The sequence below is a fragment of the Ailuropoda melanoleuca genome, chromosome 18 (genome assembly GCF_002007445.2).
Source record: "Ailuropoda melanoleuca isolate Jingjing chromosome 18, ASM200744v2, whole genome shotgun sequence".
Taxonomy (NCBI): Eukaryota; Metazoa; Chordata; class Mammalia; order Carnivora; family Ursidae; genus Ailuropoda; species Ailuropoda melanoleuca.
This window is the reverse complement of record NC_048235.1, coordinates 36127382-36139881: the sequence shown is the minus strand read 5'-3', so window position 1 is coordinate 36139881 and position 12500 is coordinate 36127382. Positions and strand designations below refer to the sequence as shown.

Genomic DNA, 12500 nt, shown 5'->3' with positions numbered 1-12500 from the left:
GGCTTCTTCTTTGCCCTGGGGTTGCTTCATCTGAATAATAGTACTGGCTTCTCGCAATGACAAAAACAAAATACCTCCTACACCCTGTAAGACATCATTTAATTTCAGGTTTTTGATGATCTGTTCTGATAAATACATCTACAACTATCTCCAGGAAGTGAAATCAGCTCAGATATGTTTTTTGTGTTTTTTTTTTAAGTAAAAATCTGCCTAAAGGTGAGAGGAGAATAAGAGGACAACCCATAACTTCTCATCCTTCCTGCTCCCATGTTTCCACAATAATTAAAGCTGCCATTGTGTGTGTGTGTGTGTGTGTGTGTGTTTGACATCATCTCCTTTGGTAAATTCAAGCCAAAGGTTGAGGAATGGTGGTATATTTATAAGAGAGTAACATTTTAAGACCTAGGTTTCTGTTACTGTGTTTTCTTTCTGTGTCTGTCTGACATGGGTGTGTGTGCGCACACACACACACACACACACACACAGCTCAAACAAACCTTGACACAGGGAAAGCAAGGAATTAAACACTTGCCCCATCTTAGAAAGAAAAAAGGAAAAACAAGTAGTTTTTTTCTCCATTGCTCCCAGCCCTCCTATTCACTACCTCTCGGTACTCATTACTTACTTGGCATTAATGTGGATTTAGAATCTAATTTCAAAGGATTTCCTCCAGATGTAGTTCTTGTGTTTATCAATAATGCAACCTTGGGAAATATTGTTCACGTAAAGCATTTAAAGGAAAACACCACAGCGACATAATTCTGTGTATATGTGTGTGTGTGTGTGCACACGCGCACACACACACGCTTAAGTTCAGTTTTGTCTCATAAATATGTAAATTCAGCCCGCCTATTTTAGTATCCCTGAAGCACACCTGAATATTGCTGCCTGTCTCATTAAATCAACATGAAGAGCTCACTGAGGCACAAAGCCCAGGCTTCTCCTGGCCACATCTCCAGGATCTGGATAGCTGGCAGCCCCCAGTGTGAAATAAGGAGGGAGACAGACTTGAACCACCACCAACCGTAGCCTTTGGGAACATTTTATGGGAAATAAACTGGCCAGACCCTATTTTCTAGTTTAATTAATGCAGATATCAATTTAACAATAGAACCGGAGACCTAACATAAGGTCCTTGTCGTATAGGAGGCAGACAGGAAAGATGAAGCATCAGGCCCCCGCTTGGGGTGATGTGTCCACCGAGTGACTCAAAATCAGCTCAGCGGAGTCGTTTGTATGACTGATTCTCAAACCCAGCTGGGCATCAGAATCATCATTTAAAAATACAGATGTCCAGGCCCAGCCCTGAAAAGAGTACGATGATAGGTTGTGGGCATAACTGGGAATTCTGTGCTAAGTATAACTTATTATTTTTGGAGAGTGTTTTAAAGCTCGTACTCAGGAGTTCCTTTAACTCTGAAGCCAGCTGTGCCTTTACAAATATATAAATACAATGATTAATTCATTATCGGGCTTCTTCATTTTAATAATTATTTGTTTTGTTACAGAATAACTATGATTGCTTAATATTTTGTGCAAGATTATGAGACACTCTTAATTGTATATAGTTGGTTCAATGTGTGGAGATGAAAATAAGCTAAAAAAAAAAAGGCAAAAATAAGTCATGGTTGTATTTAAATTGGGGGCCCTAAAGCAGAAATTTCTAAAAGGTACCATTTTCCTCTGCGATAATCATAAGTGGACATCTATTAAAATGTTCTAACATTCTCCATTCTGCATTTCAGGGACTGCTTAGGCAGTATATATAACCGTAGGGCAAATACAGACTGACTTATGTCATCTTTATATATAGCTTGCGCCAGTGAAAAATTATTTACAGGACAGAGTTAATAACAGTTTGACCTTCACAGGACTTCAAAAAAAAAATCCAGCATAGGATATAAAAAGGCAAGGAAATGTAGAAAAAGATACTAGACCACAGTCAAGTTGCCCTGTTTGAGTCTTCGCTCTATCACTAACCCTTTAGGAAGAGGACTTTCTTTGGGGGTAAGGGTGTGCTTCAAATTTTCATCTCTTGATTTAAAACTACACTTCCTTTCTAGTGCGATGATGCTCCGTGTGGTTTCTAAATATTAAAATAGCCTAGCTCTACACTAAGAAATGTGCCATCTTCCACAAGACACTTCATCTTCTGACCTCAGTTTACGTCTCTGTACATTCAGGCAAGTTAGATTATTTAAAGAAAAGGGACATGCCTTAGAGAGCCCAAATATACTTTGAAAAGCCCACACTGTGTTATCGTGTGGCTTTCATGTGGATTTTAATAAGTACATTCCTTATTTGTACTTGTTTTCTAACGTCACACTAGAATTGCAAAAAAGAGGTTAATAGAATATCAGGCTGATGATTTTGCTTGGCCATGAATAACCCCAGCCAAGGAACAGAGGCCTAAAGAAAACAGGTAATCTGCCCAAGACCGCATGGAAATGTGACTGGAGTCCCAGGCCTCCATTTTTGGTTTACAAGATTCATCCTCTTTTGAGTAGATGTAGTCCCCCAAAGATCCTTGCACACCTTAAACCCTGAGTATCCATGCTCCAGAATTAAATACAAAGTCCTCAGCACAGCAAACGAGAATCCATGACTTGATTTTCATCACCTCCAGCCACTCGCCTTCTCCCCTAACCTGTCCCAGCTCTGCCTCGCCTCATACCTCCCTGCAGACCCTGCTCGCTGCCCCTAGTGTGTGCCCCCTCCTTTTCCTGTGACTATCCCTGATCTTAACCTCAAGCTTCAGCTCAGATATCCCTTCTTCTGGTAATTTCCCGCTTCTTTTTCCTGGCCTCTCCTCCCAGCTGGGTTAGGCTATCCCCTGTGCCTTGCCTTGACCTCCTCGGTAGACGTGTATTTGTAATATTTAGATATGATAATCAGATGCCTACTGTTGTTCTGAGCCTCTCACTAGACTGTGAGCTCCCTGGTGGTGGGGATAGTTTTATTTTATAAACTCAAGAGTCCAGCCCAGGCATAGCTCCTGTGGACGCTCATTAAATCTCAACAAGGAACCAGTGATCAGCATGGATAAATGACCTCAAACCAGAAGGGGGAATGAAGCATGAGAGACTATGGACTCTGAGGAACAAACTGAGGGCTTCAGAGGGGAGGAGGATGGGGGAATGGGATAGGCTGTTGATGGGTAGTAAGGAGGGCACGTATTGCGTGGTGCACTGGGTGTTTTATGCAACTTGAATCACGGAACTTTACATCAAAAACCAGGGATGTACTGTATGGTGACTAACATAGTATAACAGAAAAATATTATTATTAAAAAAAAAAAAAACCCTCAAACCAGCATTTGGAGTGAATTCTCTCTCCACCCCACCGTGCCACGATCCTTCCACTCACCCCAATCAGATGCTGGCCACCATGCTGTCATGCCCAACTCCTAGACTTACACTGTTAGGAATTCCCTAGCACTGTGCTGTTCAGTATAGTAATTCCCAACCACGTGTGGATATTTACATTGAAGTTAATTAAAATGAAAAATTCAGTTCCTTCCTCGCTCTAGCCTCATTTCACGTGCTCAGTAGCCACTGTGGCCAATGGCTACCACATTGAGTAGCACAGATACAGAACATTTCTAACATCACAGAAAGTTCAGCCTGACCTAAGAGCCCCCAAGAAACACCCCTCTCATTAAAAGAACCAGAGCAAATGACCTTGGAGTTGAATCACTTAGTCCTGAGAATAGATACCAGTAACCGATTAATGCTTACGTGTACGTGACGGGTAAAAGCTGGACAGCCGAGTCTTAGTAAGACATGTTTTTATTCCTGTTATTCAAGAGTCGGTAAGATAACCTTGGGAGCTGCTTTTACTCACTGATAATTGAAATGTAAGTTTTATTGTATTTATAAGCCTACTTGCCTGACTTCTCACGATCTATGTTAGAATCTGGGAAGATTACAAGACATAATTAAAGGATCTCGGTTTTCTTATTTATTGTACCTCTGCAAGGGAATTATAAGTCAATTAATGGTGATTCTAAGAAATGGATTTAGGGAGCTCTCTTATCTCCAGTAACACTAACAGCCTCACCCCAACGGCAGGTTAAACTTTTGCAGAATTCGTGTCGGTTATTTTATTTGGCTTATCATTGCTCCAATAGGATTCTAGACACCACACATTTGGAACCAATTAAAATGGCTTGCTCAATAGATTGTAGATGAATTTTGTTTGTATTAAATATAATTATAAAGATTTCTCAACGAAAGATACAGGAATATTTATCTTCAGGGATCTGATTCTTTTTTCTGAGCTAAAACTAACTTGATAAACAACTTTTTTCTTGGCCTTTTGGTATAACTTTAATGAACATTACTCAAATAAATAGGATACATGCACTCTATAGCATTTATTTTGAACCAAGAATTAAGTACTGTATAATGCCCATATTCATGATGAACATGTGAAAGGGTAGAGGGGCAAAAGGGTGAAGTTGTTGTTCAACTTTCAGTGTCAAATCTGAATACATCCGGGGCGCCTGGGTGGCTCCGTCAGTTAAGCGTCTGCATTCAGCTCAGGTCATGATCCCAGGGTCCTGGAATCGAGTCCTGCGTTGGGCTCCCCACTCAGTGGGGATCTGCTTCTCCCTCTTCCTCTGTCTGCTGCTCCCCTACTTGTACCCTCTGTCAAATAAATAAATTTTTTAAAAATCTGAATACATCCTTTGATTATAGTCATAGCGGACGAAATTCACACAGTTGTGGAAACTCAACAGTGTAACAGTTTGCTTGGGGCAGGGGAGGTCTTCTAGTTTTAAAGAAAGGTATGGTGTGTTTAAAAGCCTAAGCAAGGCAAATAATTAAGAACAATTGTTTCTTCCTGCCCAGATTCTTATTGCAGCTTTGAGTCAGTCATTCCCCAGTCCTGACCTTGCCAGGATATGAGGGGTATCAAAGAAGCGTGTGTCTATCTTGCTGTTTATTTCTGGGAGACACGTTGTAGGGAGCATACCTGCCTACGGAAAGAAATGTGGCAGAAATGGGATACTTCATTGTTATGCCTCTTCTCTCTTTCCTGCCCCTAGGAAGTGGTTTCAGATGAAAGGCACCAAGGTGGACAGCTACTGGAAGAGCCAAAGTTGCTGCATTTCAAAGGGAACACCTTCAGTCTTCAGATCTCCGTCCTTGATATCCCCCCATTCCTCTGGAGAATTAAACCATTCACTGCATGCCAGGTACTGGCCAAATGGGCCGCTAACAGAAATAGCTTTGCTTTAACCAGTACGTTGTCACTAAACCCTGGTGAGGGTACTCTTGACTTACCTCCTTTAAAAATATGGATTTAATCTCAGAACTGTCACAGAAATGTATCAGTTGGGACTACACCCAGGGAATTAATTATATTGTCATCAACTCACAGATTTCTAGCAGGTCGGGCAGAAAGGCGCTTTGATGTCACGTAACGTGAAATTTCTCCTCTCTCCCACTTAAACTCTTGCTCAGTACAGGTTGAGATGGTCATTTAACAACTTAGAGCGAAGTTGGTTTGTTGTTTGTTTTGATTAAAACCAGTTCATTACAAGACATGGTTTTTAACTGTGGTCAGCAATGAATGGTCTGGATGTCAGTCCTTCCAAGGGTGACAGTTTTGAGCTGTGGGGAGCCCTGGCTGGCCAGGTACGCACAAGAGGTTTTGTCCTGAATATATGAAGTGCTCGCCACCAAGTAAGCTGGGTAAGATGGGAAGAGGAAATTATATGCTGACAGCCAAAGAAAGGATCACGCCCCTTAGAATCCTTTTACAAATAATGTAAAGATATTTCTCTGTTATTATTCACCTATCTCTGTACCAGAGAATTTTAAAACATTGCAAAATGACTTAGAGTCTCCTTGAATAACTTTTAGGGGATTTGAGTAATTGCTTAGTATAGGAAGATCTCTTATCAATGTGTGACCCTGCCACGGAATGCTGTGGAAATTCCCCGTGATGAGTGCCATCATCACAAGCAGATAGCTGGTCTACAGTCGTTTCCTAAACCAAAGTCACCTGTGCTCCAGGTGACAGGACAGCTCCTTAACTTTGGAGAAGCTTCTGGTGGGCTCAGATTGATCCGGAATCACAGGAGGCTTTCAGATGCCTTTGTTCTGTCATAACCTGCAGAGCTCTGTGGGGTTTTAACCTTTCCATCCTTGTGGCATTGATTAAAAACAAAAGCCAAAAACTTGCACGAGGTAAACCAGCTTGTCAGAATGGGAACAAGCCAAATCACAGAGAAAAACCTTGCCTGAGCCATGAGAGTTAGAAAAAAAAAAAGTTGAACCACCAACACTTTCGCTTTTGAAAATTCACGGTTTTCAGATTGGACGAGGTTGTATTTTCCTGTTTACTTTCCAGACCTCTTGTTACCTTGGGAACTGCCCCTCTGTGTACCCTTTCAGGGCATCCAGAGCAAAAAGAGCATTTCTCACAGCCCCAGACCATTTTTTTTTTGACACATTCAGCATATTTCCTTATGGTGAGAGATTTTCTATGAATAAATGGATTGTTAATGATGTTCTAAGACCTAGGTGTCTCTGTGTCCAGGAAAGCAGGATTCAGAGTTTCCAGACCAAACTGAACTTCAGGGCATTGTTAAAACAGGTCCTGATAGTCATGGAAATTCCTCTGTATTAATCTTTATAGGCTTAAAGGCATCATTCCACTGGATCTAATGCTGGTGCCTCCGTCCAAAGTAACTATTAAGTTTAATGTTTAAAGATAAAAAAAAAAAAATCAGCTGGAAGGACCATAACCTTGCACCAGCCCTTAAACAAAAATTCCAACACCAGGGGCGCCTGGGTGGCTCAGTCGTTAAGCGTCTGCCTTCTGCTCAGGGCGTGATCCCCGCGTTCTGGAATCCAGCCCCACATCAGGCTCCTCTGCTGGGAGCCTGCTTCTTCCTCTCACACTCTCTCTCACTAGCTGTCTCTCTCACTGGCTGTCTCTGTGTCAAATAAATAAAATCTTAAAAAAAAAAAAAATTCCAACACCAGGAATTCCCAGGAGAGCCCCGGGCGGGAAAGGCGCTGGGGGCTAAGAGCCTGTGGACCTCAGAACATGCGACAGGCCCAGCCAAAGCCAAAGGGCATTGGCTCCCACGGAAACCCAATAAGATTTACTGCCGGGAGGGGTTGGATTGCGTGGACGTTGTGAACATGGATAAATATTTGCCTTCTGTAATTGAGCATAATTTGAAAGAGTCTTGGAAGGCTGAGAAATAATTTAATTTTCTCTGCACCAGGAGGTTTGCCACTGAGTTGCATTTCCACTTCATTTTTCTTACCCACAAATGGCTTTCTGCTCTGTTCCTCGGCCCGCCCCCCCCCACCAGCCTCCTTGCCGCCAATTGTCTTGCCCCTGTCACCACTGAAATCCCCTAGCTTGTGTGAACACATATTGTGCTGCACTTAATGGCCCTGCTGCGTTTGCCCCAGGCATCAGATGTAAGCACTTTGGGGAGGGTTTGTGTTCCTCCTGCTTGAACCTCATGTGGAACATGACGTGCACTGATAAACTTGGCGTGGATAACAGAGAATGGCTTTTCATTAGGGCTTAGTGGATGGGAACTAACCGAGAGCTATTGCAGGGACAGAAAACCTCACTCTTCCCGACATCATTTATACGTCTCCTTCAACTGGTAAATCTCCCTGTCATCTTTTGTCATCTTCCAGCTCTGGGCATGGAAGACCTCTGGTCTTCCTCTCTCCCCCACTCTCTAACTTCAGATCAGGAATCTGAGAGGCGACGTATTCCCGTTGGGACCCAAAGCCTATTCTCCTTGGAAACCTTCCCTTCTTCTGGGAAAGGTGGAATTTACCAGAAATTTTCAGGCCTGGGAGATACCCACTGTGGAGAACGTCTGCCCCCTCAGACACCAACCACCTGCACAAGGCATGCTTTTAGAATGGTGTGACGTCAAGGCTGGGTCCAGAGCTATGTGCAAACCCCGTGCACAGGCTGACCAGCTAGCTTTGAAATCTCGTTGGGTTAGTTTCGGGAGGATTACAGTTGACGAAACGCTGTGCTACAACCCACAGGGCTAGTCCCCCCCACCCAGCCACCCTGAAAAAACAAGTATTCCTTCTTCTCAGGCAGACTTGACCACAGTTAGAGATCCCCTCCACGGATTTATCAGACCTTGTTTAGGGGGCAAATAACTCTGCCTTCCATAGGTTACGGGGACCTGGGTGCTACTGCATCACGCGTTCTGCTATTTCTTGCTGACTGTGGGGTAGAGAAGCTGGATTAGACAGTATACAATAAAATATTATTTTTTAAATCCTACAAAACACAAAGTCGGGCTGTCACCTCACTAGGATAAAAGCAGCTGTCTTTTCAGCGTACTTTTGTGTCTTGGGGAACCCAGTGTCTGTCTCCTGCTAGGATGTGATTTACATTCTCTCCATCTGCTAGGAACCTAATTATAATGGGAATCAAAATGAAAACATTTCCGGAATTCTTTAAACACCCATAACTTTGCTACACTTTGTCCTCCCATATTACTTGCCACATCATTCCTCTCACTCAGTGAGCATCTTGATAGTTTTTTATTTTAATAAATGAAAGCAAAGATGATTGCCCTGACAACACACTAATCACAGTGCTTCTAATACTATTACTTTTAAATGTTTTGTCGGGCCCTCCTGGCAGCTGCCACTCAAGCCAACAATAAAAAAGAAATACTGTTTTGATACGGTCTTAAAATCAGATTTTTAAAATGTTTCGATTGTGTGCAGTGGGATGTAAAGAGAAAAGAGAGGAGTGAGTGAGTGAGTGAGTGTGTGTGTGTGTGTGTGTGTGTGTGTGTGTGTGCTGATTCTCATAGCTTTCTGCAAGGGAGGATTATCTCTCACCTTTCTGCCAGCATTTTCCGGAGAAAATATAAGAAATGTAGCAAATTATACCAGAGAAGATACTTCTCAATAAATGGCCAGTACCATTGTTTTTTTTAGGACAGGAAGCATTATCAAGGATTCAGATCCACCGCACAACATGGAGGTCAGTTTAAGAGCAGGACCTTGAATTCAGCTCTGGCCCTGCCGCCCAAGAACTTATGTAACATGGTAACGACTCAAATATCCATTTAAGAACATAAAAACCTTCTTAGTTTTCTTTTTTTTTTTAGAGTGGGGGGAGGGGCAGAGGGAGAGAGAATCTTAAGCAGGCTTCATGCCCATCACAGAGCCTGACACAGGGCTCGATCTCATGACCCTGAGATCATGACCCTGAACCGAAATCAAGAGTTGGACGCTTAACTGATTGAGCCACCAAGGCGCCCCCTTAGTTTTCTCAGTTAGGCAAAACCTGTTAACCATGGAGCCCTATGTTATAATTTCTTTCATGAAAGGGGGTGGTGCAAAGGAACTATAAAAAAATGTGCTAGTTTGAAGGAGAGTTCATTCGAGGGCTATTAAAATGAAGATGGGACGACACATGATGGAAGCACCAGGCAGAAGACTCTGTTTAATGTGGCAGGCATCAGGGGGCCATAGTGGGCCCCATCGCAAAGGATTCTTGTAACAAGAGCAGAGTTCCCAGGCGACCTGGTCACATCAGTGACCCCCACTCATGATTAGAGTTAAAAGAGACATTGCAGTGCTATTTCCTGAAGAACACCGATCAGCTGCTTCCTGTTTCCCTCTCTAGTCAAACCCTAACCCCCTCATTAGCTCAGTATTGTAGAGACTGCAGGCAGGAGATTGGGGAGTAGGTCACTACAGTTAGCTCTAATGAGGAGAGAAGAGGATCATTAATGGCGATAGGAAAATTAGAGAAGGACGAGACAGTGAATGGTGATAATCGGGTTTGAAAAGGTAGAGTTGTCGGAGAAAGTAAAGGCCACATAAAATGATTTGTAGTGATTAGGGGTATAATGTCAGTGATTGATAATAATAAGATAAATTCCAGAGATGTAGCTGTTGGGAGTTCTCTGTAGCGAGGTGGCAGTTGGGCGTCTCTGAGCAGATGGGATCTCGAAGAGTTCAGCAAGCAGAGAGAGATGTGTTGGAGGCTGAGATAACGAAGTAAGGGTTACCCATGGCTTACAAAATGGAAGAAGCCTTGGGGGGAGAAGCATGATTAGAGTGAGGTTGGACAATAAGAAGAAATGGCAGAACTTGTAAATACATGTTATTATTTATCTGGTATAGAATTTGGTATAGGTGAAAAGTCATTTTTGAATATTGTTGGGAAAATTACTTCCTCCAAAGATTGCTGGGGGACCTCACCAACCAATCTCACTCCTTCTCTCTGCTTCTTGAGATGAAAATGCCACAGAACAAATGAAACAAAACCACAAAGCCTTTATACTGCTTGCTGGGATATGTGGTAGGGTTAGGGCATGAGTTTCTTCTCTCCGACTCCTACAGCTAGCACTCCTTTCTTCAAGTGGACAACAGTCAGAGTCATCCCTCCTTGCTGGTCCCCCCAGGAAGCATCCAAAATCCAGATCTGTGAGACTTCCAGTAGAGAAAACTAAACCAAGAAACAAGCAATGTGCCCATGAGAGCTCAGGAAGAACTAGGTAACTCCTAGTTCTTCCAAGTGAGTAGATTGAATTTTAATCATGGCGCCCCATTTTCTAACACATGATGGCTTCATCACCAGTCACACTTCAGAGTATCAAACCTCCAAAAAATTATATTTATAGCAACAGGTAAAAAAAAAAGAGCACATTAACGAGATGACAAAAAGATAAAAAGGGGTGGATGAACATTACTAGAAGCTGGTCATACATAGCCACTGCCAAGAATCTCAGCTTGATTTGAGTAGGAAGGAGAGACTTTTTAGTAGATGAAAGACTATCAGTGAGTGACCTCTAGTTCGCATTATTGTAAAGTCACATGCCTGACCACAGTCTAATCAGTGGCAGACACTGACTAGTAATGGGGAAAAAGGCTGATGTATATAGATTTTTTTATTTCCCCCCTATTTAGTAAAAATTGCTTTTGCCACTCAATTGTCTGTAATCCTGTTAATGGTAGAGACTGAACCTAGTTTCTTATTGTTTCTCGTGTACGGCGTCTGGTCATTAGCAGGCACCATGCGCGTAATTGCTGAATGGATGAACTGAGTAAATGAGGTGTTGGCAAACAGGACTGTTCAGGGCAGCCTCGTGTGTTTGTCTCTCTCTCTTGGGTGTGTGTGTGTGATCATCATAAGTATGATTTTTATGCTGGGTACATTAGTGATATTGTGTTCTGTTTACACAATTCTGTATGAGTTTATGTGGTGTTGGGGTACGTTCTGCGCAGTCAGTTCTTTAGCATAATTTTCATTTAAGGGAAAAGATATCACCCTACCCCAGGCTTAGGGAAAAGGATGGACCAGAGAAGTGTTCTAACGAATTTTTTTTTTTGTGGGAAACCATGAGGATTAATTTTTGATAGTATCCTAATTGTACGTGTCACCAAGTGAAATCTGAGTTCTTGCGCTGTGGTTTTGGAATCCAAATGTTATCAATTGGAATTGACATTAATTACTTTTTGTGCTGCTTGGCATATGCTGGAACATTATTTCTACAACAATTCCACCAAAGTCGCTGAGGCAATTATCTCTGCTGCAATCATTGTCATCATCATCATAATTATTGCGATTAAGTCTCTCCTAGTCTCTACTCATCTCAGCCGGGCTCTGCACACCATACCCCTCTTCTCTCCCCCGTTTCCCTGCAGGAAGTCCCATTTGCCCGCGTGTGGTGCAGTAACAGGCAGCCCCTGCACTGTGCCTTCTCCCTGGAGCGCTACACGCCCACCACCACCCAGCTGTCCTGCAAAATCTGCATCCGGCAGCTCAAAGGCCATGAACAGATCCTCCAAGTGCAGACATCCATCCTGGAGGTGAGTCCTTGGTCTGCAGGACCACTTGGCTCCATTTTGACAGGACCCGAAGATCAACGTGCCTATTTCAGTCGTGCTACACGGGGTCTAAAAGACCTTCAGAATGCACTCGCTCTTAATCCTCGGTACCGGTAAGGGCAGATAAACTTTTCCTCAGGCTGAGGGTTAAACTGAGCTTCCCATTGGGCAGAGAAACTCAACGCATCAGAGCTTAGGCTCCGTGGAGAGCCCTTTGGGGAAAGAACTGGTAGAGGGCATTTTATACATAAAACCACGAACGATCTAATAGTCCATTGCAGGTTTGGAATATCTCCTGAGAGTCATTGGTGGCTGACGGTACATTTGAGACATAAACCATGAAGAGGCACAAGGTCACTCTACTGGTTCTGACCAGTTTTCCAGAAGTCATCTTCAGGATCTTGGTACCCTGCTGTCTTACAATGTCTCCTAGCCCCCAGGTTTGGGGTTCTGCATGGCCCTGTTTCAGTTGAATCTAGATTCATTGATGCAATCATGTACAACAGAGTAGATCGAAGTCTCATTCTACAAAGTAAGGAAATGCAAGTGCAGAGAGGGAAAGGACACTGTCCAAGGTCATATCATTACTGAAGGGCAGAGTTAGAATGAGAGTCAGAGGAGAATTCACTTTTGCAAAAA

At 43.0% G+C, this 12500-nt stretch overlaps 1 protein-coding gene across 12 annotated transcripts in view; it reads left to right on the top strand.

The window, feature by feature from the left end:
• Window positions 1–12500, top strand: part of UNC5D (unc-5 netrin receptor D) — a 567635-nt gene that overhangs the window by 529241 nt on the left and 25894 nt on the right. For all 12 annotated transcript variants that reach the window (XM_034647536.1, XM_034647537.1, XM_034647535.1 and 9 more), the window contains 2 exons: window positions 5051–5200; window positions 11679–11843. In XM_034647536.1, coding sequence (XP_034503427.1) covers window positions 5051–5200; window positions 11679–11843 — 315 coding nt within the window. The remainder of the gene's footprint in view (window positions 1–5050; window positions 5201–11678; window positions 11844–12500) is intronic.